The sequence below is a fragment of the Colletotrichum fioriniae genome (genome assembly GCF_027942845.1).
Source record: "Colletotrichum fioriniae strain IMI 355084 chromosome Unknown scaffold_10, whole genome shotgun sequence".
NCBI classification, from domain to species: domain Eukaryota; kingdom Fungi; phylum Ascomycota; class Sordariomycetes; order Glomerellales; family Glomerellaceae; genus Colletotrichum; species Colletotrichum fioriniae.
Genome location: NW_027076846.1, coordinates 575186 through 600756, shown reverse-complemented (window position 1 = coordinate 600756; position 25571 = coordinate 575186). Strand labels below are relative to the sequence as shown.

Below are 25571 nucleotides of genomic sequence, written 5' to 3'. Positions count from 1 at the left end.
TAGGTAGGTAGTGCTGGTCGAGTAGGAAGTCTGATTTTCTGTCTGACTACAGCACGTCAGAATGTCGGGGTAGGCCTATCATGGTGCTTGGAAAGTCTAGACGAAGATGCTGCACACCAACCAGCTGCGAGTGAGAGAAGATGCTATGCCATGTTACTGCAGGTCATGACAGCGACGGACAGGTAGACGGCGGGCAAGCGAGTAGTGACGTGACAAGAGAGCGCGAAAAGTGGCGGCGGCCAGTTCGTCTGTTCAAGATGGGATATCCGTAGAGGCGAGTCATCCAGAGTCTGTCCCGGCGAGTTTGTGCTGGACGGTCGGTATTGGAGAGAGAGCCTCTGGTGGATAGGGACTACTGTACAGAGTAAGCCGTAGTGACATGCCTTGGGAGCCAGGGAGCCCACTGCGTAAGAGTCAAGACGACCAGCAGGGATGGGCGTTATGGCGGGTGCTTGGAAAGAGGAGCCGAGAAGCTTGAAAGCGAAGCTGGAAGTCTTGATGTGTAATTAGAGCCAGCTCAGGCATTAGAGGCGCCATAGAGCGGAGAGGATGATTGGGCTCGGTACTTGGGGTGGTCTTGGCGAGTTTGGGGTGGTGTTCCCGGGTTATTTTGGGTCTGCTGGTGCTGGTGCTGGCGGTGGTGTTGGAACCTGGAAGATGGAGTGATAGGAAGTCTCGGAGGCCGCGGTCTTGAGGCTGTCGTATTCCTTCCAAGGTATCTGTAGCCTGTCGTGGGGATGTGAATCTCGCAATCTGATTAGGTACGAAGCGAAAGAAATGTCACAGGCCTGATGGCTGAAGAAGAGCAAAGTCCAATATGCATTACTAAGGCAAGGTAAGGCAAGGCATGCGGATGATGCGAATGATGCGAATGAGGAAAAGGCATGCACTTTGACACTTTGGCACTTTCCTACCTTACTCCCAGAGACTCAGCCTGGGGAACCTGGCAACTGGAAGGAACAAGAGCCACCGGGGGGCTCTTTCCAAGATGGATGGAGGCTGCAACCCATCGAGTCGACATCAGGTGCAGCTGGTGCAGCTGGTGCAGCTGGTGCCTGTGGATGACCCTAGCTCCTGGCCTCTCCTTTTCCGAGGAAGGTTCAGCTGAGTGAGATGAGCATGCCGAGGAAGTCACATCTCTCTCTACCTTCTTTCCCCTTCATTCAAAGTACTTTCTCTTCCCACCTTACATTTCTTAAGGTGAGTACCCGACGTTCACCAGCTCCTTCTCTGGATCAGATCAGATTGAAGACTTGTAACTCAAGTACCTTATCTCAATACGTACGGTACCTATTCAACTGTTCAGGTGGGGCAGGCAGGAATACAAGTAAGGCAGTAACAATCCAAAGGAAGGAAGGAATAGGTACGTTGACCGGGACTGTTACCTTAGAGCGGGAGGGGTACATAACCCAGCGGCAATTCTCGGTGCACTCACAAGTCTCGACTCTCTGGGCCTGGCCAACGGCATCAAACAAACTCGAAATCTCCAGCCATCTCATCCCTGCGCACTTGCACCGCATTGCACCAGCTTCCCGAGCCCCTCCCCTCCTCTCCTCCACCCTTCCGTCCAGCTGCAGCGTAGCTGTGGGTGTGAAAGCAAAAAAGAATGAGATTCGACTCGAGTGCCCACCATCTCAACCGCGAAAGAGAACCCCCAGCCGAGACAACCCTGGCCGACCAGGGTATCAACCATCGCCGACCCCTGTTTTTGGTGCCCATTGCTGCTCTTCTCCCTCCAAAACTCTCACTGGAGCTGTGCGTCACGCCGTCACCCTCTCGAGAATTTGCACAAGCTCCAGAGCTGCCTTGCCTGGAAGAAGAGAGGAACACGGAAGAACAGAGCAAACACAACAAGCGGAGCGTCTCGCGTCCAGACCCAGGCCGTACTTAGACCACTCCAGTCCTCCGCAACCTCGAGCCTCTTTCTACCTTGCCTTACTCTCTGAGCGTCTTTGCTACGAATATCGGCAGAGGACCGATAATTACCGTCTGTTTATTCCGTCGCAACCCACGCATGCCCAGACTTTTCCAACCCCATTCCTGAGCTTCTTTTCCAGCTGCATTGTCTCATACTCTGCCCATTCCACGCCAGTCTCAGTCTCACGGATATACTTTGTCAACCCCCGCATCCAGCCGCCTGGACTGCAACGGGTCTACCAATTTCTCACAGATACCTCACCGTTAGGTAGCTATACCTACTGGATTCACGTCAAACTCGTCGTGTCCAGAGAGTCAGAGACCGAGATAAAGTCCTTCCTCGGCTTTCCCTCTACTGCTGCCACCCACTAGCCAAGCTCTCAGCTCTGTCGCCCTGGCCGCTTTCCCGCCCCATTTTCCACACACCTGAGCGGCACCAGCAACAGCTGTCATCCCGGTCGACTAATAACATCACCTGCTCACCGACCCGGTCTGCCATCACTTAGACTCTAGACCCTCGACCCTCGACTCGTACCGGCCGCGCTACCGTCTACGCCACACCCCGTTCTTCGGCTTCCCATCCAACAACAACACCATCCTCACGCTTCCCTGTGCCTTGTGAGGCCCCGCAGGTCTTGGCGGAACCGCCTCCTACGCTGTGCCCCTCGCCATAAGAGAGAGCTCCGTCTCTTCAAAGACCACGACGTGCGCCTGCAAACACTACCCCCTTGGCATTGCTGGACATATACATCATCTTGTCTGAACAATCATTTCGCCAATCCCCCTGTGCTTTCAGAAACGACCGATGAAGAAACACATAACCTTCAAACAACTCGACTAAGCATCATACGTAAAGAGAGCCGAATCCTGTCGTGAACAAGAGCCCATCCGATTTCCATCGATAAGGTTGCCCTCACCACTTACGCCTGCCTACCTCTCCACGCATATTCGACGACGAGACGCTCTGACCTGACTGTCACCGTTCGACCTCCACGTTCCAACTATCAGTCGACAGACGCTCCTTTCCATTCTCAGACGGTGTGGTCAGTCCACCATCAGCCACTCACCTCGGCGCAAATCACCTCTTGATCTTCTACACGTTGCTCTTTCGCCCCTTCCAAGACAGGCTCGTCGCACATCTGCCATTCGGGCCTTTGAGCGACTCTGTTCAACCCAGCGCATCTGCCTGATTCCCCGCCGCCGGGACGACTGCTTTGCCGCTGCGCTCATGCTGACATCAATTACACAGCAGCTGTATAGTCTTCAATGAAACCATCAGAAAATTGGCGTAGCGTGTTCTTGCTTCCGCAAAGCACGAAAAAGAAAAAGAAGAATAGCAAGGGCAACTCCTCGCCATCGTCACCGCGACTTCACTTCCCAGATCTTCAGTGGGAGCCCAAGACAACAACGACGACGGCAGAACGGCGGCACACCATGTCTGGGCCAAGCCCCCGTTCGATGCTCAACGTCCAAAGCCCCGATTCCGATGTCTCGCCCAAGACTCCGATACAGCCCTCTGACCAGACAAAAACGGACTACTTCTCCATCGAGTCTTCGTCGCAGGCGCAGTCGCAGAGGAAAGACGAGGAAACCAAGACCAACGATGCAGAGCCATTGAGCCGTGCGACCACACTTTCGAGCTTCGCAAGCCCCTCCCCCCTTGAAAGCGCAACAGGGAGCTTCTCTGCCGAGTCGTCGCGGACCGAGTCGTATGGAGGGAGGCCGAGGGGATCATCGATAGCGTCGCTGAGCTTTGCACCGTTACGGAACCCATCGCTGCCGCAGGGCAACCAGAAGAAGACGAACAAGGAGCGTATCAGGGCCTCATCGCCTCCACCCGAAAGGTAAGCGCACCGTATCCCTTTCCTATTGTTTGGAGATTTCTTTGTGCCCCATCTTTGTGGTCCCTCTACCATGAAGGGTTTGCAAGTGGCAGCTTTGGTCGTGGGACCTTCTGGTTCAATGTGTATATGCGATACCATGGAGCTGTACGGATAGCATCTGGGTCAACCCGACGTAAGTACGTCAGTGGCAGATGCAGTTGGACCAAATGCAGTGTGGCTTCGGGGCTACCTTACTTATATGCTGCCGTTGGTTTCGCCTTACATGCGTCGATTCTGCAGTCCTCCACTAGTCCGGAAGCTTCGGATCAAGACTTCGATCCCACGGCTACCTTCTCCGCAGCCATGCCGCAGATCCGAGCGCTTCGCTCTCCCGTGGATTGACGATTCGTCGGCCGCGGCCGTCTTGGTCTCCACTCCGCTTCTCAGCTTCCGTCTCGGAGACAGTCTGCGTCTAGGATGCCTAGGCATTGCCGTCGCTACTGAGCAAACCTTCTCCGGGCACCGATTCTAGCGTCAGGATCGGGATAGCGGGGTCGGACCAGTCGGCCAGCGGCGTCCTCGTTCCTGTTATGGCACCCCACTTTTTCCAGTTTCCGTGTAATCCCGCCGGCGTCACTACAATGGACGAGTACTATCACCAACAGGCATCCCCTGAGTATTGTGATCTTGCGTTCAGACGAACGATTCGAGTGTCTCACGGCAACTCCAGGAACGGCCTGTGTTTACTCTGACTCCGTGTCGCGTCTCGGTTCTTGTCTTGTTACCTTACTCATCGGGCTACAATAATTCATCAAGAGGATCACACGACACCTCACTGACAGTGACCTTGCCGGTTACGGATGACGCATTGACTGCTGTTATTCGCCAGGGTTACTCGTCGTTGCCCCACTACCCCGCTACAGCGCCTGTGGCTGTTTCTTTACGGCGCTCTTGGGTTCACAAAAGGAAGGGCAAATGGCGGAGGCGGGCGCTCATCGACTCATCCTCCACAGCCACTCTTAGCCTGGCGCAACCGTGACATCCCCCGCAGGAGGACCTGACAGGAGGGAAAGCAGCTGTCATTGTCGCATTTCCACCCAGTCCTTTTCCTGGATCCCGGCTGCCTCTTACCAAATCGCAACCTCTCGTCTCTTTTTCATTTCCACCCCTCTTGACTCTGACCAGTGGTCTCGTCGCTTTCTCACTCTCCATCCCTCAAACCCAATAGTTTTCACACTCCAGATCGTCTCATCCACCCCATTGCGCCTCTTTGTTTACCAATTGCTCGAAACAACGTTACCTAATGGCGACACTAACTCAAACCTCTGTGCCTGACAGGTTCCAGTCACATGTCGCATTCGACAACCTTCCGCTGGGCGAGGCGACTAAGAACAACACGCTCTCGCTGACGTTGAATGTTCGTCACCGGGGTTATCAGGCGCAACGACGATCGCGCACCTTCATGGTCGGCGTCGACGAGCACGCTTACTCCGACTATGCGTTGCAGTGGCTGCTTGACGAGCTGGTTGACGATGGAGATGAGGTTGTCTGTGTGCGCGTTATTGAGAAGGAGCTACGAGCCGCCGAAACCAACAAGATATACCAGGAAGAGGCGAAAAAGGTCATGGATGGCATCCTGAAGCGCAACGGTCTGAACCGAGCCATCAGTATTGTACTGGAGTACGCGAGTGGGAAGCTTCATGCAACATTCCAGCGACTGGTGAGTAGAGAGACGTGACGCGGCATCCCTTGGCGAATGGCAGTGGATTAGGCGCTAACCATTATCATGTCACAGATCCAAATTCACCAGCCTGCAATGCTCATCGTTGGCACGAGGGGCAGGTCGCTCGGTGGCCTCCAAGGCCTGGTCAATACGCGCAATTCCTTTTCGAAATACTGTTTGCAGTACTCGCCTGTTCCTGTTGTCGTCGTCCGCCCGACGGAGAAGCGGGAGAAGAAGAAGAATAAGAGAAAGAACGATACGGAACGACAGACGTATGTCAGGATGCTGTCAGCGACAGGCGGAAAGCACGAGGCCGACAGCGAGAGGAGCAGTATGTACGAAGTGGAAGTTCACAACACGGCGGATGAAGAGGCGCATCAGGTCGCCAAAGCGCTAGGATTGCCTGCGGCATTTGACCCGACTATCAAGCCAGTCGACTTGAATGCTCTTCTGCACCCGAGACACCAATCAGCGCCATCCAATCTCGCGCAAACGAGTAGCGCAGGTCCGGGTAGATCATCTGCTCCGCCTAGTGCGGCGGGCGACAGCGATGAGGAAGATGATGATGATGAGGACGAATTTGAGACGTTCTCTGGTGACCAGCTCATCAACTCGTCGCAAATGGATAAGCTCCACAAGATGGAGGCCAACGAGGCGGCAGCCCTTAAGCAACGAAAGTCGAGTTTGGACTCTAGCGCCAGTGGAGTAGATGATGATGAAGACGAGGAGTCCAAGGCCTCGCGACACAGCAGCAACAGCTGATACAGCAGACCTATGGCTTCAACTGGAGAGGCAGGGAGGGTTATGAACTAGCATATGTGGGTTTAGACGGCGTTTGGTCGATAGCGTGGGCATGTTTAGTTTGCTGGGACGACATATCCCGTGGATTGTGGTGTGTGCCGAGACGAAGGGAAGTCAAGGGAGGATTGTCTAGGTAGTCGGCGTAGTTGCCAAAACCTCCTGCTCTGCGTGGAGTTCGTGGATTGATACCCATAAAAGAAAAAAATTGGCCGAAATTCCAACTGCATTATCTGTACAGCCTTGCTTTTGGTAATGTACACATGGCGTGTATCTTTTTGTGACAGCATCTGTTATTGAAGGAGCTGATGACACTTGAGTGAGTCTTTGCCTGGTATCCATTGGCCGTTGCGTCGCATCATGCGGGGCTGCTGTTGATGAAGGTGGGCGAGTTCCAAAGTTCCAGACTTTTGAGGTTCCAAAGCTGACCGGGAGGTACAATTAGGTATGTGGCGCAGGCATATGTGGCTGAAGCTTATAAGAAAAAAAAGTCGCCGGAGCTTCTGAGTGGAGAGCTGAGGCCAGGTTGTCGTGTGGCTGAGGGCTGAGGCACCCCCCAAGCCCGACACAAAGGTTACGAATCCAATGCCGCCGCCCTTCTTTTCTCGTCACAGCCGTCGCACTGTAACGGTTGTCCGAAGCCAACCAACGCATACCAAACAATGTCGAAGACAGCCTTGCTGATTCCTCGCTAAGGACACCGGCCTGTTTTCTTTTCTGCAACAAATGCTTTCACCCTGCTCAACAATCGAGAAAAAAAGGAGTAGGATGAATCTTGCTCTACTCGACTACGGATACATTTCACACATGTCCCTTTGCTCGCGCGCAAACGCAGACGACGCCCCACCATCGCTGTCACCACCATCATCACCACCAAGATGCCCTGGTTCTGGTCCAGCGCCTCCTGCGACGAGTCCGCTTGCGCCGCCGTAGACCCCAACGCCCCATCGACCGTCGGCCTGCTCTTCTCGCTGCTCCCCTTCCTCCTCACCTTCGCCGCCGTCGCCGTCTTCGCGAACCAGACCATCTTCCCCAAACTCGCCAGGGTCCACGACGCCCACGATGGGGAAGACCACTACCTCCCTTCGCACGCCCCGCCGAGCCTGCGCCAGGCCCACGCCGAACACGGACAAAAGAGCGTGCGGCGGCGCGTCGCGGCCGCCGTCTTCAGCGTCACGATTGCGCTGGCCACGGTGCTGGGCGAGTTGATCCTGAGCGAGATCTCGGACCTGGTGAGCAGGCGCGCGAGGGAGGTCGGGTTGAGGGTTACCGTGCCGACACTGCTTGTGCTGCTGGTGGGAGTTATCCCGTTTCTCGAGATTCAGAGCGTGGTGTCGGGCGCCGGGTGGAAGTTTCAGCGGAATAATAAGGGGAAGATACCGAGGTTTGCGTGGGCTGTGCAGATGCTCGTGTTCGGCGGGTGGGTGTTTGCGTTTTGGAGCTTGGGCGGGTTGGTTGGGCTTGATAAGACGGCTACGGCGGGCGGCGGGGTGCTGCGCGCTTGTCTGGAGAGGATTGGCGTTATCGGGATCTCGCTGATGGCGATGCTGAGCGGGTTCGCGGCCGTTTCGAGCCCGTGGCATACCCTCGGCGCGGTGTCGGAACGGAGAAAGAGGCCTGTCACGGAGGCGGATGTTTCGAGAAAGGAGGCTGGGCTGGATGCCACCAACGAGATGCTCCTCACGAAACGACACCGGCTCCAAGCGCTGGAGCGGAAGGCGGCCGAGGCGCAGTCGGGCGGGTCGTCTAGCTCAGGGGCCGGCGGCGGCGGGGGTTCATGGGCAAGATGCTCGGCGCCGTACGGGGCATGGGCGGCGGCGACGAGGCCGAGATGCGTGCTCTGCGACTGGAGATCACGGGCCTCGAGACGATGGAGGCGAACCTACACTCCTCGCTGGGGGTGATGCGCTCGCGCCGGGCGGCGGACGCGCGCGCGGCGACGACGATTGGCAAGGTGCTCGCCGTCCCGCACTATGTGTTCTCGCTATACTGCCTCTACCGCATCCTGGCGACGACGCTGGCGACGCTGCGGAGGGCGTATTACCCTTCCTCAAGCTTCAGCTCCTCGGACCCGATTAACCGATTTCTCGGCCTGCTGGCGCGGCACTGGGACCCGTCGCTGGACCAGATTGCGTGGGCTAGGCAGATTAGTTTCCTGTTGTCCGGGGTGATGCTCGCGGCGAGCGCCAACAGCGTGTTGCAGACGTTTCACCTGTTTTCCAAGTGGATGCCGGGCCTGCTGTACCAGGCGCAGGCGAACTTGGCGCTCATGATTGGGCAGATCACGGCTGTCTATGTGATTTCGGCGGCGCTGCTGTTGAGGAGTAATTTGCCGCGGGAGATGGGCAGCGCGGTGGGGGATGCTTTGGCGGGAGCGCTGGAGCCGAGGTTTGTGGATTGGTGGTTTGAGGGGTGGTTTTTGGCGAGTTGTGGTGTTACTGGGTTGGGGGTGTGGATTTCGAGGAGAATTGGGAGGGAGGAGTGGGATGAGTTTGGAGCGGAGGAGATGGGTGCTAAGAGGATGTAGGGAGCTCTCTCTGAGGGTCTGAGGTTGCCCTGTTCTCCGAGGATGGAGCAAGAGAGGCAAGTTTGGTATGACTATGAGATATGTTTTGATATTGGGGTGGGCGTCTGACTATGATGGGGGAGTTTTGGGCGTGTATTACTATACCTACGGGTTGGAATGCTTCTAGGACCTTGTACAATCAGGATTTCTTGAACTTGGTTGCTCTTATATACAGCAAGATGTGCTCATACTTTGCGTGTCGGCTTCAAACTCGTGGTGACGTGTATACCCAATGGGAGGCGGAATGATATCACATGCATCGTGTGCGCATGTGTGCGTACGCCATGACATGAAGAAACCCTCCAAAAGCTTGCTCACATATCTCACACAAATCTGACTTGAAAAACAAAAATCAAATGTCATCTCGGAATATGAAAGGGTAGATAACGAGAAAAAGAACGGACCGATCGAGGGTTCCAACACGGACCCCGAAATAGGCCGGAGACTTCACGGCCTAACTGGGGCCTCTACAGCCCGGGACACCTCGACCATGTGGCCTAGTGCTTCTTATTGAATCAATAGTACATGAAGCTATGTATAAAGGCTAGAGGACGGTTCGATCTGATGTTGAGGTATGTACGGTGAATACTCAGAGATAGGTACCTACAAATAAATGTATCTGTCAACCACCTCAGTATGTCCAATATATCCATCACAACACCTACCTACCCCTTTACTCTCCTCCATAACAACACAAAACTCCCCAATCACATCCCCATATCCCTCCTCCAAGCAGCCTTCACCTCGTCCACCATACCCTCCTTCGTCAAAACATCAACCGCAACACCAGCCAACCCCTTTCCAACCCGCAAACTCCGCTCAAACGCAACCCTCGTCCCCGCCGCCTCCGCAAATTCTGGGTTATGGGGGCCCTGGCCCCCCTTCCCGGCCGGGATCGCAAAGCCGACGCTGAGAGAGGGCATGGCGTAGCTAATATCCCCCTGGTCCGTACTCGCCATCGTCCGCCCGCGAATCTCATCCACGTCCTCGTCCGTCGGAATCGGAGCGTCGTCATCACCGTCTCCGTCACCGCCAGAGTTGAGCAACGCGTTGAAATACCGCGTATACGAACGCCCCAGCACACGATTCGGTACATGATCCTTATACGCCCCCGTAAACGTAACCTTAAACGTCGCCCCCGCGGCCTCTGCCCCAGCAGCGAAGCATTTCTGCACCTTTTTCAGGAGCTCAGAGAGCCGCGGCTGGGTATCCGACCTTACCACGAAATTCGCCGCCGCGTACGCGTGGATGATATTCGGCCGCGCGCCGCCGTCAGAAATATTACACTGGATCACGTCCCCCGGCCGCGTCTGCTGCCTCAGCACAGAAATCGAAGTATACGCCACGACAAGTGCGTCGAGCGCGTTGATGCCGAGCCAGGGGTTCGCTGCCGCGTGGGCTTCGCGGCCGAAATATTCTAGCTTGAGGGAGGTGTAGGCTGAGGTGCGCATGAGGGCTGTGGAGGAGACGATGCCCGGGTGGGAGATGAGGTTGATGTCTGGTGCGCGGCTTGGGGAGCCCGGGCAGGTTGAGGGGTTGTAGGCGCCGGCTTTGAGGAGGGCGATTTTGCCGCCGCCGCCTTCTTCTGCGGGGGTGCCGTAGAGGATGAGTTTGCCGGGGAGGGCGTGGCGGGCGAGGAGGGTTGAGGTTGCGAGGGCTGCTGTTAGGGAGGCTGTTGCTATTAGGTTGTGGCCGCAGGCGTGGCCTATTCCTGGGAGGCAGTCTGTGATGATTGTTAGCTGGGACGGACAAGAACGGGGGAAGGGGGGGTCTCACCCATCTCAGCATTAAACGACACAACCGGTCCCTTCTTCCTGCTTTCCCAGACGGCGACCCAGGCGGTTTTCATCCCATAAGCTGAGGGTGTGACTTTCCATCCGGGCTGGGTGCGCATGAAGGCTACCAGGGTATCGTGGGCGATGAACTCGCGGTAGCCGAGTTCCGGGTTATCGTGAATGGTTTTGTTGACGGGCCATAGTGTGTCGGCGAGGTCTGTTACGATGGAGGAGATCTCGTCGAGGAAAGGCGGTGGTGGTGATGAGGATGATGGGGAGAATGAGGTTGAGGTGGATGAGGTTGAGACTAATGAGCAAGGTGAGGTTGATGTGCATGTGGGGTGGGTGTCTGCGTGGGAGACGAGGACGAAGTCGTCTTCTGATGTATCCATTTTGAGAGAGCTTGATGTGGAGTGGAACTTATGATGAGTATAGAGTTCTGTAAAGAGGCTTTTGGTATCGTGAAAGCTGGCTTCGTTGGGTTGAGCATGCGCTGTTCCCGATGAGAGTGAGGTGTGTGAGTGAGTGAGTGAATGAGTGCTGTCGAGAGGAGGGTTGCGTCTGAGGAAGCGGTTCCGAGCGGCGGCGTGTCTCCGACCACCGGCCGGGTATCGATTAATGTTATCTGTACCGAGGCCGCGGGTGCCATGCGATGCAAGTTGCTTTTTTCGGCTAGCGTATTCGCTGCGTTATGCTTGGATTGAAGCTGGTGGTGCATAGATCAGCGCATGTTTATGGTTCCCCAGAACAGGCAGAGGAGATGATGAGAATGGTTATGCTCGTGTATCGAAGCTATTGCAACATCTATACAGCCTGGTCCAATGATGAATGTTTTGCTGGTTTCAATATGTTTGGTAAGCTCTTCTTAATTGCGTGCTTTCGACGGCCCGGCGGCGCCATGGTTATGTGGCTCTCTTAAGACTTTGGACGTGACGCTCTTCTCACAAGCTCATAATTAAACAACTCTGCTTGTATTAAGCATCGACAGTTCCAGTATATCCAGCTCAACGCCCTAAAGTCTCGAGCTCTCCTTTCAAGTGGACTGAGTGCGCAGTATCTTGCCAGCCGCAGCGCTCTTCAACCTGCTTCCATAAACCCCAGCAACCTAAGTTCGCCTCTCTCCTACGGATTGAACAATCATCTCTGCCCGGTCAACGTGCGTATCATCCTAATCAACTTGGCCGACGTCTCGATCCAGTGCGTGAGCAGGAACGGGGTGATGTAGAAGATGAGGGCGACAAAGATGAGGCGGCGCGCCCAGGGAGGGGGCATGAGAAGCGCTAGTATCCTCTCCGCTGGCGATGTGGCCACGACCTGCGCCTGCTGCGGGGTTTGCGAGGTTTGCGATGCCTCATCTACCTGCGCTCCCGCGGCGGGCGAGGCGACTGGTGTTGATTTTTGCTTGGCCATTTTTTTTTGGTTGTGGTGGTTGGGGTCTGATGGAGGTGGTCAGATACACTCAAAGATCAACCTGCTGGGGGCCATGCCTATGATCACCCACCTTTATTTATGATATTGAGGAGACGAGCGATGCGCTCGCGGATCAGCAAAGGTGAATGGAGATGGATGAGGACGATGATGAAGACACGCGGTCTTCTTGAGATGAGGCTGACAAGACCAACCGTCTTGCCAAGGCGCTTGGCCGTCTAACGCTCATGGCTCACCAGTGTTGGTCCTTTGGGAGCTTCCTCATTTGGTCATTGGGGAGGGATTGTGCATCGTTGTGCAAACTGGTGTGGTGCGCCAGGTAAAGGCGGCGACTGCTTGGAGTCTGGAAGTGGAGGGGGAAGACCGGCTGTTCCCCGCAGGAGATAGCTACCCGTCGTCCAGACCCTTGTTCTTATCGACTCGGTGTGATCGGCTGTATTGGGTCCCGTAGTGTACGCCCGTTGCGCTTGGATACTTCGTATCGAGGGGTTCGAGTTTTCCGAGGGGAGAAAACTTTTTGACCACAACTAAGACACGGATGAAATGGACGGTGGAAAAGACGAGCATCTCGCAGCTTATAAGGCTCATGTCGTAGGTGATATGTTAATAAGTGAGTGTTACTCAGCAAGCTGGCAAACCAATGTTCCACTCGAAAGAATTCACATTGGCTCTTAGGCTGCACAGGGCCATCAGAGTCCGACGAACCCTCCCTCATCCATGTTACCAGATACATGAACCATTCTGCAACCATTTTGCCGCTGGCATGGTACTAAGAGAGGGAGGGAGAGGGGCTGTTGAGTGGAAGACATCACCCGAGCGAGATAAGACCATTGGGGAAACAAACGTGAAATTGCCGATGGTCGGATCTACTCCGATGAACAAGACCCACACGCTCCAATGACTCCAGCCAGCGGCGTTCATTCAACGTTCCATTGATAAAAGAAGTCGAGGGCTCCCAAGAACCTCAAGAAGGAAGAGAAAACTTTCTTTTCCGGATCTTCGTGCCAGTAAATTAAGACGACCCAATAACCTGGGACTCGGTAAACCCACGAGTGTCACTCCAGTTTTCTGGCAAACCCCCCTTTACTCCGTAATGACACCCACCGAAAGCCCGGGCTCCGACCCGGAGAAGCGGGTCCCCACGGACATTCTCCCCGCCACCACCGGCCCCCTAGATGAAGACGCCATCCCCTCAAAGCACCACATCACCGACGAAACCGGCGCCCTCGCCGCCTCAGCCCTCGACTCCGCGCCCCTCGACGCCGCCGAGTCCCGTTTCATCCTCGCCAAACTCGACAGGCGTATCCTCCCCTTCCTCTGTATCACCTACGCCCTGCAATTCATCGACAAGACTTCTTTGGGTTACAGCTCCGTCTATGGCATCATCAAGGACAACAAGCTCGTCGGGCAGCAGTACAGCTGGGCCAGCTCCATCTTCTACTTTGGATACCTCGTCGCGGAGTACCCCGGCGTCGCCGTCCTCCAGCGTTTTCCTGTGGCCAAGTTCTTGGGCGTGAATATCGTGCTCTGGGGCATGATTCTCATGACTACCGCGGCGTGTAGTTCCTTTGCGGGGCTGGCGTCGGTTCGGTTCCTGCTGGGCGTCACGGAGGCGACCATCTCGCCCGGCTTCGTGGCCGTAACGGGCATGTGGTGGACGAGACAGGAGCAAGCTGGCCGCTCGGCGCTATGGGTTTCGTTCCTGGGCGTCGGGAGCTTTGTGGGCACGTTGCTCGCGTACGGCATCGGGCACATCACGGGCTCGTTGTCACCGTGGAAGTACATTTTCCTGATCCTGGGCGCCCTGACCGTCGTCTGGGGCGTCGTGTTTACGATTTTCGTGCCGGATGGGCCCGCAAAGGTGACGTGGTTGACGGAGAGGGAGAAGGTCGTAGCCGTGCAGCGCGTGGCGGAGAACCAGACTGGTACAGGACGGAGCAGGACGTTTGTCAAGGCGCAGGTGATTGAAGCGGCGAAGGACCCGGCGGTCATTATCTTGGGGCTGATTTCGTTTGTGAACGCGATCGCGTCGGGCGGGTTGGCGTTTGGGTCGTTGATTATTCAGGGGCTTGGGTTCAGTCCTCTCAACACGACGCTTATGAATCTGCCGCTTTCTACTGTGCAGGTTGTTACGCAGCTAGGGGCTGGGTTTTTGAGCAGTAAAATCAAGAGTTCTAGGCTGCACGTCGGCACAGTTGCCATGATTCCACCGGTACGTTTGTGGTTGAGTCTGGCAGGATGGATGGCTATCCCACTGACATCAGGAACTAGATCATCGGAACCTGCCTCATCAACCAACTCCACGCAGACAACAAATGGGGCCGCCTCGTCGGCGTTTGGCTGCTGGGTTCCTACCCCGTCGGCTTCATGGTTATCCTCGGCCTGCTCTCGACCAACATCGCCGGCAGCACGAAGCGGTCCGTCGCCTCGGGCTGGGTCTTCGTGTGCTACTGCGTCGGGCAGATTGCCGGCCCGCAGTTCTTCAAGAGCACCGAGGCGCCCGCGTACCACAGCGGCATCGTGGCCATGCTGTGCGGTTTTATTCTCAACCTGGTCTTGAACCAGATCCTGCGTTTCATCTACGTGCTAGAGAATAAGAAGCGCGATCGGATGCTGGAGGGTAAGACGGAGGAGGAGGTCAAGGAGATGCAGAGGGAGGGCGAGGTGCTTGGGTTCGAAGATGTGACGGATAAGGCTAATGTGAGTCTGCCTGTTGTTTGGAGTCGATCTTTGAGTGATTTGCTAACTTTGTGTAGCCCATGTTCCGGTATGTTCTCTGAGCAGGGACCAAAAACCAGGCATTAGTGACTGGAGGCGATCTTATATTCGGATGGCTCGCGAGAGGTCGCTGGGTGTGGTGCATGAGTACTTCGAAGCCGAGTTTGTTCTAGTCTAATGATAACATCTTAATGTCTAAATCCTCTGGAACAAGTCCGTACAAACAGCCATCTCAAGTACCATTGCGTTCCTCTGCCACATCAACCAAGACTGCCAGGATTCAGGATTTTCCAATCCGGATGCCGGTAATCCTCTCTCGACTCATCAAACGGCCCAATATGAGGCTTCACCAGCTCAAAAAGCACTCTATACCCTTCGCCCCCTAAATGCAGCCCATCCGGTACCAAAACCTCCAACCCGCCCCGCTCACCCTCGGGGGATCCAAGCGGGAGACTACTCCGACTGAACCCAATCGTCATCTGCTCGGCCCGCCGCATGACGGCGCCGTAGAGGTCGATCGGCACTACACCGGGGATTTCGGATGCCACGCTGAGCGCCGCATCCGAGTACGTCTTGCTGACGGCCGCGCTGCGCGACGCCTGGCCGTGGCCCTTTTCGAGATCGCGCTCGAGCATGCGGATCTCATCGAGGGGAGGGGGGTTCACGAGCAGGATCTTGGGGCCGTGGGCGCGGATGGTGGGGTGGGTGAGGATGGCTTTGAGGTTTTGCTTGTATTGGTCTAGGGGGACCTGTTGGCTATTTGTGGGGATTGGGAGGCAGGCGTCGTTGGCGCCAAGGAGAATTAACTAAAAGAGGGTCAGCATTGCTGATGGAAATGTCTGGGAGGTCCAAGGACTGGTTGGACGCACGATGTAGTCTATCTTGGGCGACGTTGGCGAAGGAGGCGGAAAGAGGTCTGTGAGGATGCCTAGAGCGTTGGCCGTGTTGTAGCCTGAGAAGCCTCTGTTAATGACGTCGAGACGTCTCATACAGACTGCTCGTTGTTTGTTCAGCATTGGATTACGTGCCAGCCTGAAAAATCAGTGGTGAATAACGAAAGGCCATCTTACGGTCTTGAAGGGCAGCCTGGAAGGAGAAACCATCTTGAGGCGTGCAGGATAGCTGGAATAGGGAGTCTCCAAAGAGGACGACTTGATTGTATGGCTGCGTGGGTGAGATCATATTAGCATTGCCGGTGCCAAGGATGAGAGATGAGCATCGTGGTGAGAACTTGCCGGCATCTTCAAGGTGCCCAGAGACGGTAGACGGGTCGAGATGTTGAAAGCAAGAGTAAGAGTGAGAGAGTATGGTGACAGATACCAGCCGTTATGAGGATATTGTCACTCAGGCAATCGCTGACCTCGTGTGAGGAGGTGACGGGGCGCTGGTGGGATGCCGAAAAGTGCCCGGTTAAGTCGCTCAAGGTTTGTGGGGAGGAACCTCATATCTGCCCGTCGTGATTGGCCACATTTTGCTTGCCTTTGACTGTTCCCAGTGCACAGATATCTTTGTGCTCAGCAAACGCTGCTTCGCATGTTCCTGATCCTTAATTGTTTTCACTTCACTGTGACATTGAGGGGTAGATGTCACAAGAAACATAAGTTACGAGTGGAACAATTGCAGATCCCAGTCATACCGCACCGCTCGGGCATTCAACAAGCTGGAAGACTTCCCCGCAATCCGCAGAACGCCGCTAGGTAATGTGCAACGCATGGCTTGCATTGCTCCAGTCACCCGGAAAGCGGAGCAGGTTCTTCACGGCGTTTGGAGGCGGCCCCGATGCATGGGGCCGGTTTTTCGGGGCCGGAGCAGAAGCCAAGCCCGGCCTTGATCCGCCCTTTTAAGTCAAGCTCTTTTAAACCGCATAGGTGCGATATATTCATATCGCTATTGGTCATTACTATTCACGCTTAGACTTGCCTACCTAAGTAGTTACCATTGAGTTTTAACTGACCGCGAGAAAGCAGAAAGTGTAGGCACCATCCTTGACTCTCGTCAAGTTCCAAGGGTATAGTGAACTGTTCACTGGGAATGCGGCGTCGCCGCAAAAAGGCCGATTTGAATTGAAGCCATTCCCAAGCTCAGACCCCCAAAGTAGGCCGGGAAAGTCGATATGCAATCGACTCACTCGATTTCCCGACCCAATGCAACAATACATGACGCTCAACGTGCATCTCAGCTCAGGACGTCACTGGCATTTGTTGTCTGGCTTGGAATGCCATCGGCCATCCAGGCTGGCCGAAGTCCTTCAGCTGCGGCTGAAGCACCATTCGGTCCGGGCCGTCCCCGCAATCCGCGAAATATTCGTTTGCAGTGGGAGCTATCTCAAGTAATATGAAAGCTGATATGCGGAACGGGCCAGATAGCTAGGTACTTCGTGTCACGAAGCAGTCACCCAACTGCATCTGGTGCCTATACTGCCTGTTCCAAGAAACAGAATACTATATAAGATGGCCAGGTAAGCTTCGAGAAGAGCTTACTCGCCTCAGCAATCCTACACATTCTTCTCACCGCATCACTCCTTCTTACTCAACAGTATTATTCTCATCTTCGACCGTCAACATGAGCACTGATTTGATCGCTTACTTGAGCTACATGTCCAACTGGACTGGAGGAGCCGATAACGATATCCAGTCATTGATCGATGAGCACAAGCTTTTCGTGTCCCTGGGCGATTTCGACTTCGACACGCCTATCAATACGGAGTTCAACACGCTGGTAGACCTGGCGGACACCGTGCGCGACGAGACCATTGCCACAGATGCGATCCAGATCGCTGCGGATGCTGCCGCCTTGGCTTCCATCTATTCTTTCGGCCTTGGCATGCTTCTATTCATCCCCCTGCAGGCTTCGGTTGTCCTCGACAGAGCCGACATTTCCAGCAAGTCCGCAGCCTTGAACAGCAAGCTGAACTCTGTTGACACCGACATCGCGACTCTGATCGGTCCCACCGTCTCTCAGTATATTACCGCTTACAAGGCGAACAACGACATGATCAAGTCCATGGCGGCGGAAGGCATGGACGGACAGACATGTCGCTCTATCCTCTTGCAGTTCATGGCGCAGATCGAACTGGGTGGTGGCACGCTCGATGTCCCCACTTTTAAACAGTATGCGGACTCGGCGCGCAAACTCTACAACAGCCAGCAGATCAGTGCCGTCTACGATGCTCTGGACCAATTGAACTTGAGCCAAAAGTCGGACAATGATGTGACCACCTTCGTCAATTCCATCAAGGGCTTCACGTTCGATGGCAGCACGGAAGTGGCCATGGCCCGCGTCCTTTGCGTCGGCATTATGGCCAACAGAATGAGCATCGCCACCACGAAGCTTGCTCAGAACGCTGATATGGCGGAGTTGGTGGGTGCAGAGGCGGAAACAAGCGTGTTCAAGATGATGAATTGCTGGGGCAAAGCCATTGTCGGACTTGCAGCTATCGCATCTGTGGTCGACATCGTTCTGCAAGTCCTTGACATCGTCGACGTGGTAGAGCAGACAAAGCAGATGGTGGATGCCTTGAATGGTCAGATCAAGACGAGCTACCAGAACTACTATGGCAACATGAAAACGGCAGCCCAGCAGTACAACTAGGCAATCGCCGCGAAGACTAGCTAGTGGAGTTGAGCTTAAGCTTGTGTGAAGTGTTGGGGATCATGCAGTAATAATGCATTTTTTCTTAGTCGAAACCTAGTCTAGATTATTTGAAGTACCTAGTGTAGGCCCAAGTAACAAATATTACCTACAGCTTTTATAATTCTTCCCCGGGATCAGAGGTGTATATTAAGTAAGAAAAATAGTAGATGAACAACAAGGTTGCCGTGATCGCCCAGGTAGCGCATCGACTTCTCCCTGGCCTTCGGAGGAGGCTCCGACGCATGGGGCCGATATTTCGGAGCTGAGGCCGAGACCAAACCCGGTCCTGCCTTGATCCGCCGCTCTTCCGAGCCCAGCTATTGCGAACCGTACGCCATCCAAGTTACCCATATCTCCATTGATTGTGACCATCCGCGCTTGGACTTGCCTAGTTCCCCTCACGTTCTAATCGACCACGCGGAAGCAGAAAATCCTCGTCGAGTTCCAGGGGGAGAGCGCTCTTGGGCCTTCTGGGTTAGGCTGGGGTAATTAGTAAGTTGGACTTTGCCCATCCTTCTGCCTGCCGGGCCACTGGGAATGTGGCGTCGCCGCAAAGGTCCAAATAGGACAATTGGTTCATTTCACATTTTCTTAGATAGGAGTGAGCTAGACGGTGGACCCAGTATGTCGGAATTAAAGCCGTTCCCAAGTTGGCCAAGCTCAGGATCCCGAAAGTAGGCCGGGGAACCGGATACGCAATCGACTTTTTGAAAAAAGGAGCAGAATTTCTCCAATTCCAGAATTTCTGCTTCTGCTTGAGATGAGGGGAAGACTCTGTTGAGACCACATAGTATGCTGCAAAACATGGCAGCACTCAATCCATCAGCTTCGACCCTCGAAGCGTCCCAAGAAGCGTATGTGGGATCCAAACCCGTCTAGTCACTAACGGGGAATGAAAACCTCCAATGGCTGTCCCTACGCCTGCCATGGAAGCAAACCAAGGAAAAGATACTAGAGAATGATCTTCAACCCAAAACTTCGCGCAAGCACGAGGCTTTAGGGCTGTCAATAAGGCGAGCACGCTAGCTTCCAATAGTCTGGACCTAAACGTCCGAGCTGCAAGTCATTACACGATGATCTTTGTCTGTGCCTCTCTTTTTTCTCCTCACTCACGCGTGGATCTTCATCGAGCTTGGGGCACACGGGAGTCGGGAGCCGGGACAAGGATTGTTTGTCACTAGACTGGTGGTCTTGGTAGGGCTGCCACGCGGCGTGGAGGGTAATCCGATCCCCAGAGGATATGGGAGCACCTGGCCATCAACAGTTTGATTGAAACAGCCAGCCCCATTACGTACAACAACGAGTAAGGGACGGGCTGCTTTATCCCAATGTTTGGAACCAAATCAAGAGGGACAAGTTCAAGAAGCCTTCGAGGTTAGCCCCGCCGGTTAGAATAAAAGATTGAAGCGTGCCGTTTGTCCGGGTCGACGCCCAGCGGCCGCCTTGTACGGAGTAGTGAACGCGGCCGCAAAATTCTAGAGTTCTAGATGTGGTCTAAGCACAACCTAAGGTAGATTGAGAAAAGACTGGCAAAGACTGGGCGTCACATCGAGGGCTAGTCACCTACGACTGCATGATCCTCGTTTTTCTGAAGGATTGCGCGACGCCCCATGTGTGGCGTTGCCCAAAACACACGGTTCGGATTGCCTAGTGCTGATCCCGTCGCGCCTTTTCAGAAATGCACTGATGCATCCGGCTGTCTGAGACATACATGCCCTTTGACACCTTTTCGCGGAGCCGCTCTGTAGCGTTATTGCGTTGTTGTAGCGTTATTACGTTGACAAGTTGAATGGTGTGCCCCCTGAGGAGAAAAAGATTTCTCCAAGCGATGTGACAATGAAGTATAGCGCTACATGTTCGCTTGGCGAGGGGAGGTTTAATAGTATCAGAAGGCCACCTCCCCATGTAACAACCTTTGAACTACTAATCGTCGACTGATCTTCAACGGCGTTCTCAAAACTTACGGCCGAGGGAAAGGTTTTGGGACCCTTGCCTATGTCTCTCAACAACAGCGTCCAAAATCGCCAGAAAACGCCCGGGACGGAAACAGGAAGTCTATCACGATGAGGATTCCGCCAATCGATGTGCTCATTCATTGGCCGCGGCCAAACTACGTCAACCCGGAGAACCGAGGGCCGGGGCTGCTAATCATCGAGATGGTCTTCTTGGGCATCGCCATGATATGTCTCTGCCTGCGGATGTACATCAGGATTGTCAAGATTCGACAGACATGGTGGGATGACTGGCTTATGGTCGCTGGCATGATATTCTGCATTGGTGTCACGATTTGCGTCATTCTCGGTATGGGTTTCTCCGACTGGACTGGAGCTGTGGAAGGCATCGTTACGGGCAACAAGGAACCTTGAGGCTAACAATTTGCATTTAGCCACTGAATTATACGGTTGGAACCTGCACGTGTGGGATGTTCCGCTGTCACTGATCAAGCAAAGCCGTCAGGTACGTTTTCCTTTTGGCGAGATCTTGACTTCAGAGGCGTAACTCTAACGATTGATGCATGGTAGATCTCCATGGCCGCGCAAACGCTCTTCCTCTTCGCCTCCGGCCTGTCCAAGCTCTCTATTCTCGCCAGTTATCTGAGACTCGCGGCACCGGGCACATGGTTTCAACGGCTCACTTGGGTGACTGGCGGTCTCGTCTTCACCCTCGTTTGGGTCTTTCTCATTGTGCTCTGGACGCAGTGCATGTAAGCAACGCTCTTACCTTGGAATTTATGAAGCAATAGATGACTGACAGACATTCCTCCATCTACAGGCCGATATGGCACTACTGGACCCTCTTCGCTGACTGGGGAAACTGCATCCCCGAATGGCCGCCCCTCGCAGGCCAAGGCATCACAAACGTCCTCACCGACGTCGCTGTCTACCTCCTCCCGATGCCGACCCTCTTCCGCCTCCAGATGCCCCTCACCCAGCGCATCAGCCTCATCATCCTCTTTGGCCTCGGCACCGTCGTCGTACTTGCGGGCATCATGCGGACGTACTGGGTCATCCGCGTCGAGGTCTTGTATGTGGAGGATCCGTCGTACGACCTGACGTGGGATGGTTTCAATATCTGGGTGTGGACCGCGCTCGAGGCGAATTTGGCGATTGTGTGCGGGTGTGCACCGACGCTGAGGAGGCTGTTCACGGGTGGTGGTAAGGATCAGACGCCCAAAGTGCATAGTTCGATTCAGACGATTGGGAGCTCGGGGATGAAGAGGAGGAAGCATCGGTCGTTGGGTACGGGGCAGAGGCAGGAGGACGATATTGAGGAGCATGGGTTGACGATGTTTGAGTCGAGGGGGACGGCTTCTGGGAATAAGTCGGTGGAGATTCATGAGCATACGCATTCAAGTCATTCGTGAGGAGCAGAGCATGACGGCATCACACCTTGGGCTTGACACAATTCAGGTTCAAGGCCTATTATATCTTAATTGCAAAAAGTTCTCATCAAATCCAGGAAGATCGTCAAACAACTTCAACTAAGCAGGGTGCTGCGGGCGGTTGAACCTTAGGAGTATCAGTAACCCTGGGGAACTCCCCTTCAAACCACCAACTATACACTTCTATGCGGATTTCCACAAGTACAGGCTGCGTGCTATATGGTGCTGTGCACCCTCATCGATGACTCGATGACAGATCTCAATCTTGCCCAAGTTCTTAAACCGCACAACCTTCAGCTCGCGGCACAAGTCTGGAAGACTCGTCCTTGTCAGCTCGCCGAAACAGTCTTCCACGCGCGTGACCGTCAAGCTCTCCAGGTCCTCGGGGTTCAGCTTGTCAAGGTTGTCGACTGTAATCCCCCCACGGTGATTCCCCCGTCCTAGGATCGACAGGTGTTATTGGCAATGGTCCGCAGAGCAGGACGTCAAGGTGACGGAGGAGCTCGAGGCGAACACCCCTTGGGATTCGAAAGGGGCAACGTGTCGTGAACGAGGGCAAGAAAGGGCGCGCTGTTGAGCATGGTTTTGTGGTTTGGCAAGCTGCGGGCCTCGATGGAGGAATGGGGTGTTGAGTTTCGGTACAATAGCTATGTTCGGTGTCGCTGGTCTTAAAAGCTTGGAGAAGGGCGAATTTCTATGGACGGGTTAGATTGACGTTGAGGCTGGTCGAACGGGGGAAGCAGTGGAGGAGGAGATGGGTAACAAATTCAGATATAGGGTCTTGCGGTCCGCATCCTAGATGGCATTTATTCCAATTCTTGGGAAAAGGGATAACGAGACGGTTTGCGGCGTTGGTGATCCGTTCTGGGCCAAGGCTATTCATCCGACCAGTCCATGTCTGGACTAACGTTGTTGTGAGTGTCTATACACATGCCTGACCTGTTCTCGATATTCAGACCTGTCAGAGTGACGGTGATCTCCTCCTCTTCCTCTGTCGAGCTCTTTCTAGGTAACCGGAAACGACGAATAAAGCGCCCGGAAACTAGAACGTCTAACAAAAGACGGAGGTCCGGGAAGAGTGCTTCACGTAACATGTCGTAGTAGCACGAGTAGAGCTCGTAGCCCGCTATCGAGTGCATGACTCTGCACGTCCGCATCAGCCGGGCAAGGGGTGCACCGTATGTGAGGACATCGGCCAGGTTTGTTCTTTGCATAGCGCCGCCGGGGAAAAAATGCCAATGCAAGTGCCTCCAGAACGCGTTTTGCATCGGTGCTGCTACGTGTCGACATATCTCCAGGAGAACTTCTGGCGGCAGATTGAGGAGTCTGATTAGCGGCATGGCCTTCGTGGTTCGTGGTTCGCGGTTCATGTCGTTGGTTTGGGGTGGAAGTAAATTAGCAAGGAAGAGCTTGATGCATATGGGTATTGATTGAAGTGAAGTGTTCAAGTTTTGAGCAAGGAGCTTAGGTGCCATGTCGATGGAGTCTATTCTAGATCTCTCGACGGAATGGGAAGCTTTCAGCTTCCATGTCCACCCATCTTCGTCAATGTTGAAGGCAGAAAGATGCCTGGGCTTCTTTGTCCCAACAGCCATCAATCTAGACGACCATGACCGGGAAGGTGGAAAACGAAACCATTGCGAGCTCCTCTCGGGCCATTGTGACGCGGGGAGGAGAATGTGTCGCTGAAAGAAAGCAGTCTAGGCACGTTGAAGAAAACGCTTTTTTAATGAGACACTTCTTTTGCAAATGATGGAGAGAAGTTTTCTAGCGAGCGCTTTGACTTCATCATTCTTGCAGACTCCGAGTTGGCCATTCGACGGCAAACTTGTACATCTTCCGGTATGCCAGCCGTTTTCGAGTTATCTAGATGAGATGGACGAGCATCTTGCGAGAATACTAATCAATGTATCAGTGCCCTTTTGAATCTAAGTTCAAGGCCAACTTAGAGTTTTTCCAACTTTAGTTCAGACGAGTGGCGTGTGCATAAGCCAAAAGCCGTCGACGCAGAAGAGCTAAAAGCGGAAGGCCAAAAGTCAAACCAAAGTGCCCGGAACTCTGTCAATTTCGATAAAAATGATCAAAAACACCAAAATAAATGCCCGAAGAATGACTTGGTCAATCGCGATGAGGATTTGAGCCTCACGCGGGGGTCGAACCCGCAACCTTGAGATTAAGAGTCTCACGCTCTACCGATTGAGCTAGCAAGGCGGGTCTTGGATATTTGATTGTTGAGTGTTAGCTCAAAATTACGGGTTAAGAAGGGACTCTGTGGCTGCGTGCGGCGATACTCGCGGCAACGACTCGAGACCTCCAGGCTACAACGTCTTGTGACAAAAAGCGAGATATCCCGCCGGCTCTCCAGAGACAGGAAGGGGTTGTGTCTTTATTAAAATTTGGGTTTTCCCAATACCCGTGCCAAGCCATCTTTGGCGCTAGACCGGTCGGTAAATGATATCTGGAATTGTCTCAAACATAGTGACGCTTGCGGCTTCGGCATGTTGACGAATTGCATTCCTTTCAATCCCTCTTTCATGCTGACTTGTACATTCGTAGCACAATCCATCAGAGTGCTTATTGTATACTCACTTTACGAACTCGATGGATCTGCAAAGGAATCAGGAATCAGCATGGGAAATGGGTTTTCCTTTGTTTTTGTTTTTTTGGAAATTAAACGGGATGCAAAGGTGGCCTTTGCTCGAGTTTCTCTCTCTCTTAATTCGCCTGCCTGGGCAGACTAAACCGGCTGCTGGGATCTTATTCATCAAAGTGCGAAGTTGCCTCGGCTCACCAGCCATTTCATTTACCAATTTCCGACACAGACACCACTCGGGTCAACCGAAAAACACAGACCAATGGTCCCCTGGTGTGTCAAGTATTTTGAGAGATGGGATTCGCGAGGATTGGACTATTTTGGGGGTGTGTGAGTCGGCGATTGAAGCTCAGATCGGCTGATTTAGCTTAGGTTTTTTCATGTGGTTTCTTACGGAGTACTCCTTATTTGGAGGGGAGAATCGCGCAGCTTGCGAGATACGCTATATCTACGTGCTACGGGCACAAGAAACCGACCCTTGTCTCTCTTTTTTACAGCTGGTGCAAACTTCTGTGATTGAGCTTATTGGGCCAATTCTTTTGATTGGAGTGAAACATTCTCCAATGCTGATCCCATTCTATCAAGTTCCAAAGGCCGTTTTTACCCCTACTGTGCACGGAGGATGGCGGATCATGGTCAACTAGTTACGGTGTCACCCGAGACTGGACAAGACATGCCAGGTTTACGGCAGTTTCTCTGTCAGAGAAGAAACGATATTTCAACAAATGTTTCAAAAGGGAGGCGCTTCGAAAGTCATCTGCCGATGATCCGTCGCATTTGGCGGACCCCTCCTAGTCTCCTAGTCTTCCCCCCTTCCATGAGCTGTGGCCCCCTCCCATCATCCATGAGCTTAGGCATGTTTGGTGTTCGAAAACGTGGTGTCTTCGCGACATAGTTGGCCGGCACAGGCAACGCCGCCCAACGCCGCAACGCGCCGGTGGACGGGTGGACGGGGGGTGGCAGGGTTGCGCAGAATGCGAGCATTGTTTCTGCATTCGTCTCCTTTTTCCATTGTCTCGGTTTAGAAACGTCTCATTGGTCAGCTGTCAGACGTAGCTGAAGCTCGACACCATGAAGCATGAGCCATTGACAGGGCCTAGAATCCAGACGAATCCAGAGACGCTAGTTGCTCATGTCATTATCCGAGCCCTAACAATTTAGCTCGTGACAATCAAATCGTCTGATTTGTTAGGCGGACGGCAACGGGCGGAGGTA

The 25571-nt window shown here is 54.0% G+C and overlaps 8 protein-coding genes and 1 non-coding gene across 9 annotated transcripts; 5 read left to right on the top strand and 4 right to left on the bottom strand.

The window, feature by feature from the left end:
- Positions 1–3452: 3452 nt before the first annotated feature.
- On the bottom strand, positions 3453–3833 carry N0V96_008219 (uncharacterized protein; the record flags this gene model as incomplete). The annotated part of the gene is made up of 1 exon (XM_065758259.1): positions 3453–3833. The coding sequence occupies one exon, from the start codon at positions 3831–3833 to the stop codon at positions 3453–3455; it is 381 nt and encodes a 126-aa protein (XP_065613014.1).
- A 1210-nt stretch (positions 3834–5043) lies between these two features.
- N0V96_008218 (uncharacterized protein) lies at positions 5044–6225 on the top strand (the record flags this gene model as incomplete). The annotated part of the gene is made up of 2 exons (XM_053192816.2): positions 5044–5460; positions 5536–6225. 2 exons carry the CDS (start codon positions 5044–5046, stop codon positions 6223–6225), a joined length of 1107 nt encoding a protein of 368 aa, XP_053049756.2.
- Positions 6226–7139: 914 nt separating this feature from the next.
- Positions 7140–8788, top strand: N0V96_008217 (uncharacterized protein; the record flags this gene model as incomplete). The annotated part of the gene is made up of 2 exons (XM_065758258.1): positions 7140–7895; positions 8012–8788. 2 exons carry the CDS (start codon positions 7140–7142, stop codon positions 8786–8788), a joined length of 1533 nt encoding a protein of 510 aa, XP_065613013.1.
- Positions 8789–9534: 746 nt separating this feature from the next.
- On the bottom strand, positions 9535–10994 carry N0V96_008216 (uncharacterized protein; the record flags this gene model as incomplete). Its single annotated transcript, XM_065758257.1, has 2 exons — positions 9535–10505; positions 10604–10994. The coding sequence occupies 2 exons, from the start codon at positions 10992–10994 to the stop codon at positions 9535–9537; spliced, it is 1362 nt and encodes a 453-aa protein (XP_065613012.1).
- Positions 10995–13123: 2129 nt separating this feature from the next.
- On the top strand, positions 13124–14810 carry N0V96_008215 (uncharacterized protein; the record flags this gene model as incomplete). The annotated part of the gene is made up of 3 exons (XM_053192819.2): positions 13124–14242; positions 14302–14730; positions 14787–14810. The coding sequence occupies 3 exons, from the start codon at positions 13124–13126 to the stop codon at positions 14808–14810; spliced, it is 1572 nt and encodes a 523-aa protein (XP_053049759.2).
- A 198-nt stretch (positions 14811–15008) lies between these two features.
- On the bottom strand, positions 15009–15737 carry N0V96_008214 (uncharacterized protein; the record flags this gene model as incomplete). Its single annotated transcript, XM_065758256.1, has 2 exons — positions 15009–15554; positions 15618–15737. 2 exons carry the CDS (start codon positions 15735–15737, stop codon positions 15009–15011), a joined length of 666 nt encoding a protein of 221 aa, XP_065613011.1.
- Positions 15738–17310: 1573 nt separating this feature from the next.
- N0V96_008213 (uncharacterized protein) lies at positions 17311–18339 on the top strand (the record flags this gene model as incomplete). The annotated part of the gene is made up of 1 exon (XM_053192821.2): positions 17311–18339. The coding sequence occupies one exon, from the start codon at positions 17311–17313 to the stop codon at positions 18337–18339; it is 1029 nt and encodes a 342-aa protein (XP_053049761.2).
- Positions 18340–20444: 2105 nt separating this feature from the next.
- On the top strand, positions 20445–21888 carry N0V96_008212 (uncharacterized protein; the record flags this gene model as incomplete). Its single annotated transcript, XM_065758255.1, has 5 exons — positions 20445–20688; positions 20768–20838; positions 20904–21085; positions 21154–21556; positions 21868–21888. 5 exons carry the CDS (start codon positions 20445–20447, stop codon positions 21886–21888), a joined length of 921 nt encoding a protein of 306 aa, XP_065613010.1.
- A 2013-nt stretch (positions 21889–23901) lies between these two features.
- Positions 23902–23974, bottom strand: N0V96_008211. Its single transcript has one exon. It is a non-coding gene; the product is annotated as a tRNA-Lys (tRNA).
- Between the last annotated feature and the right edge of the window lie 1597 nt (positions 23975–25571).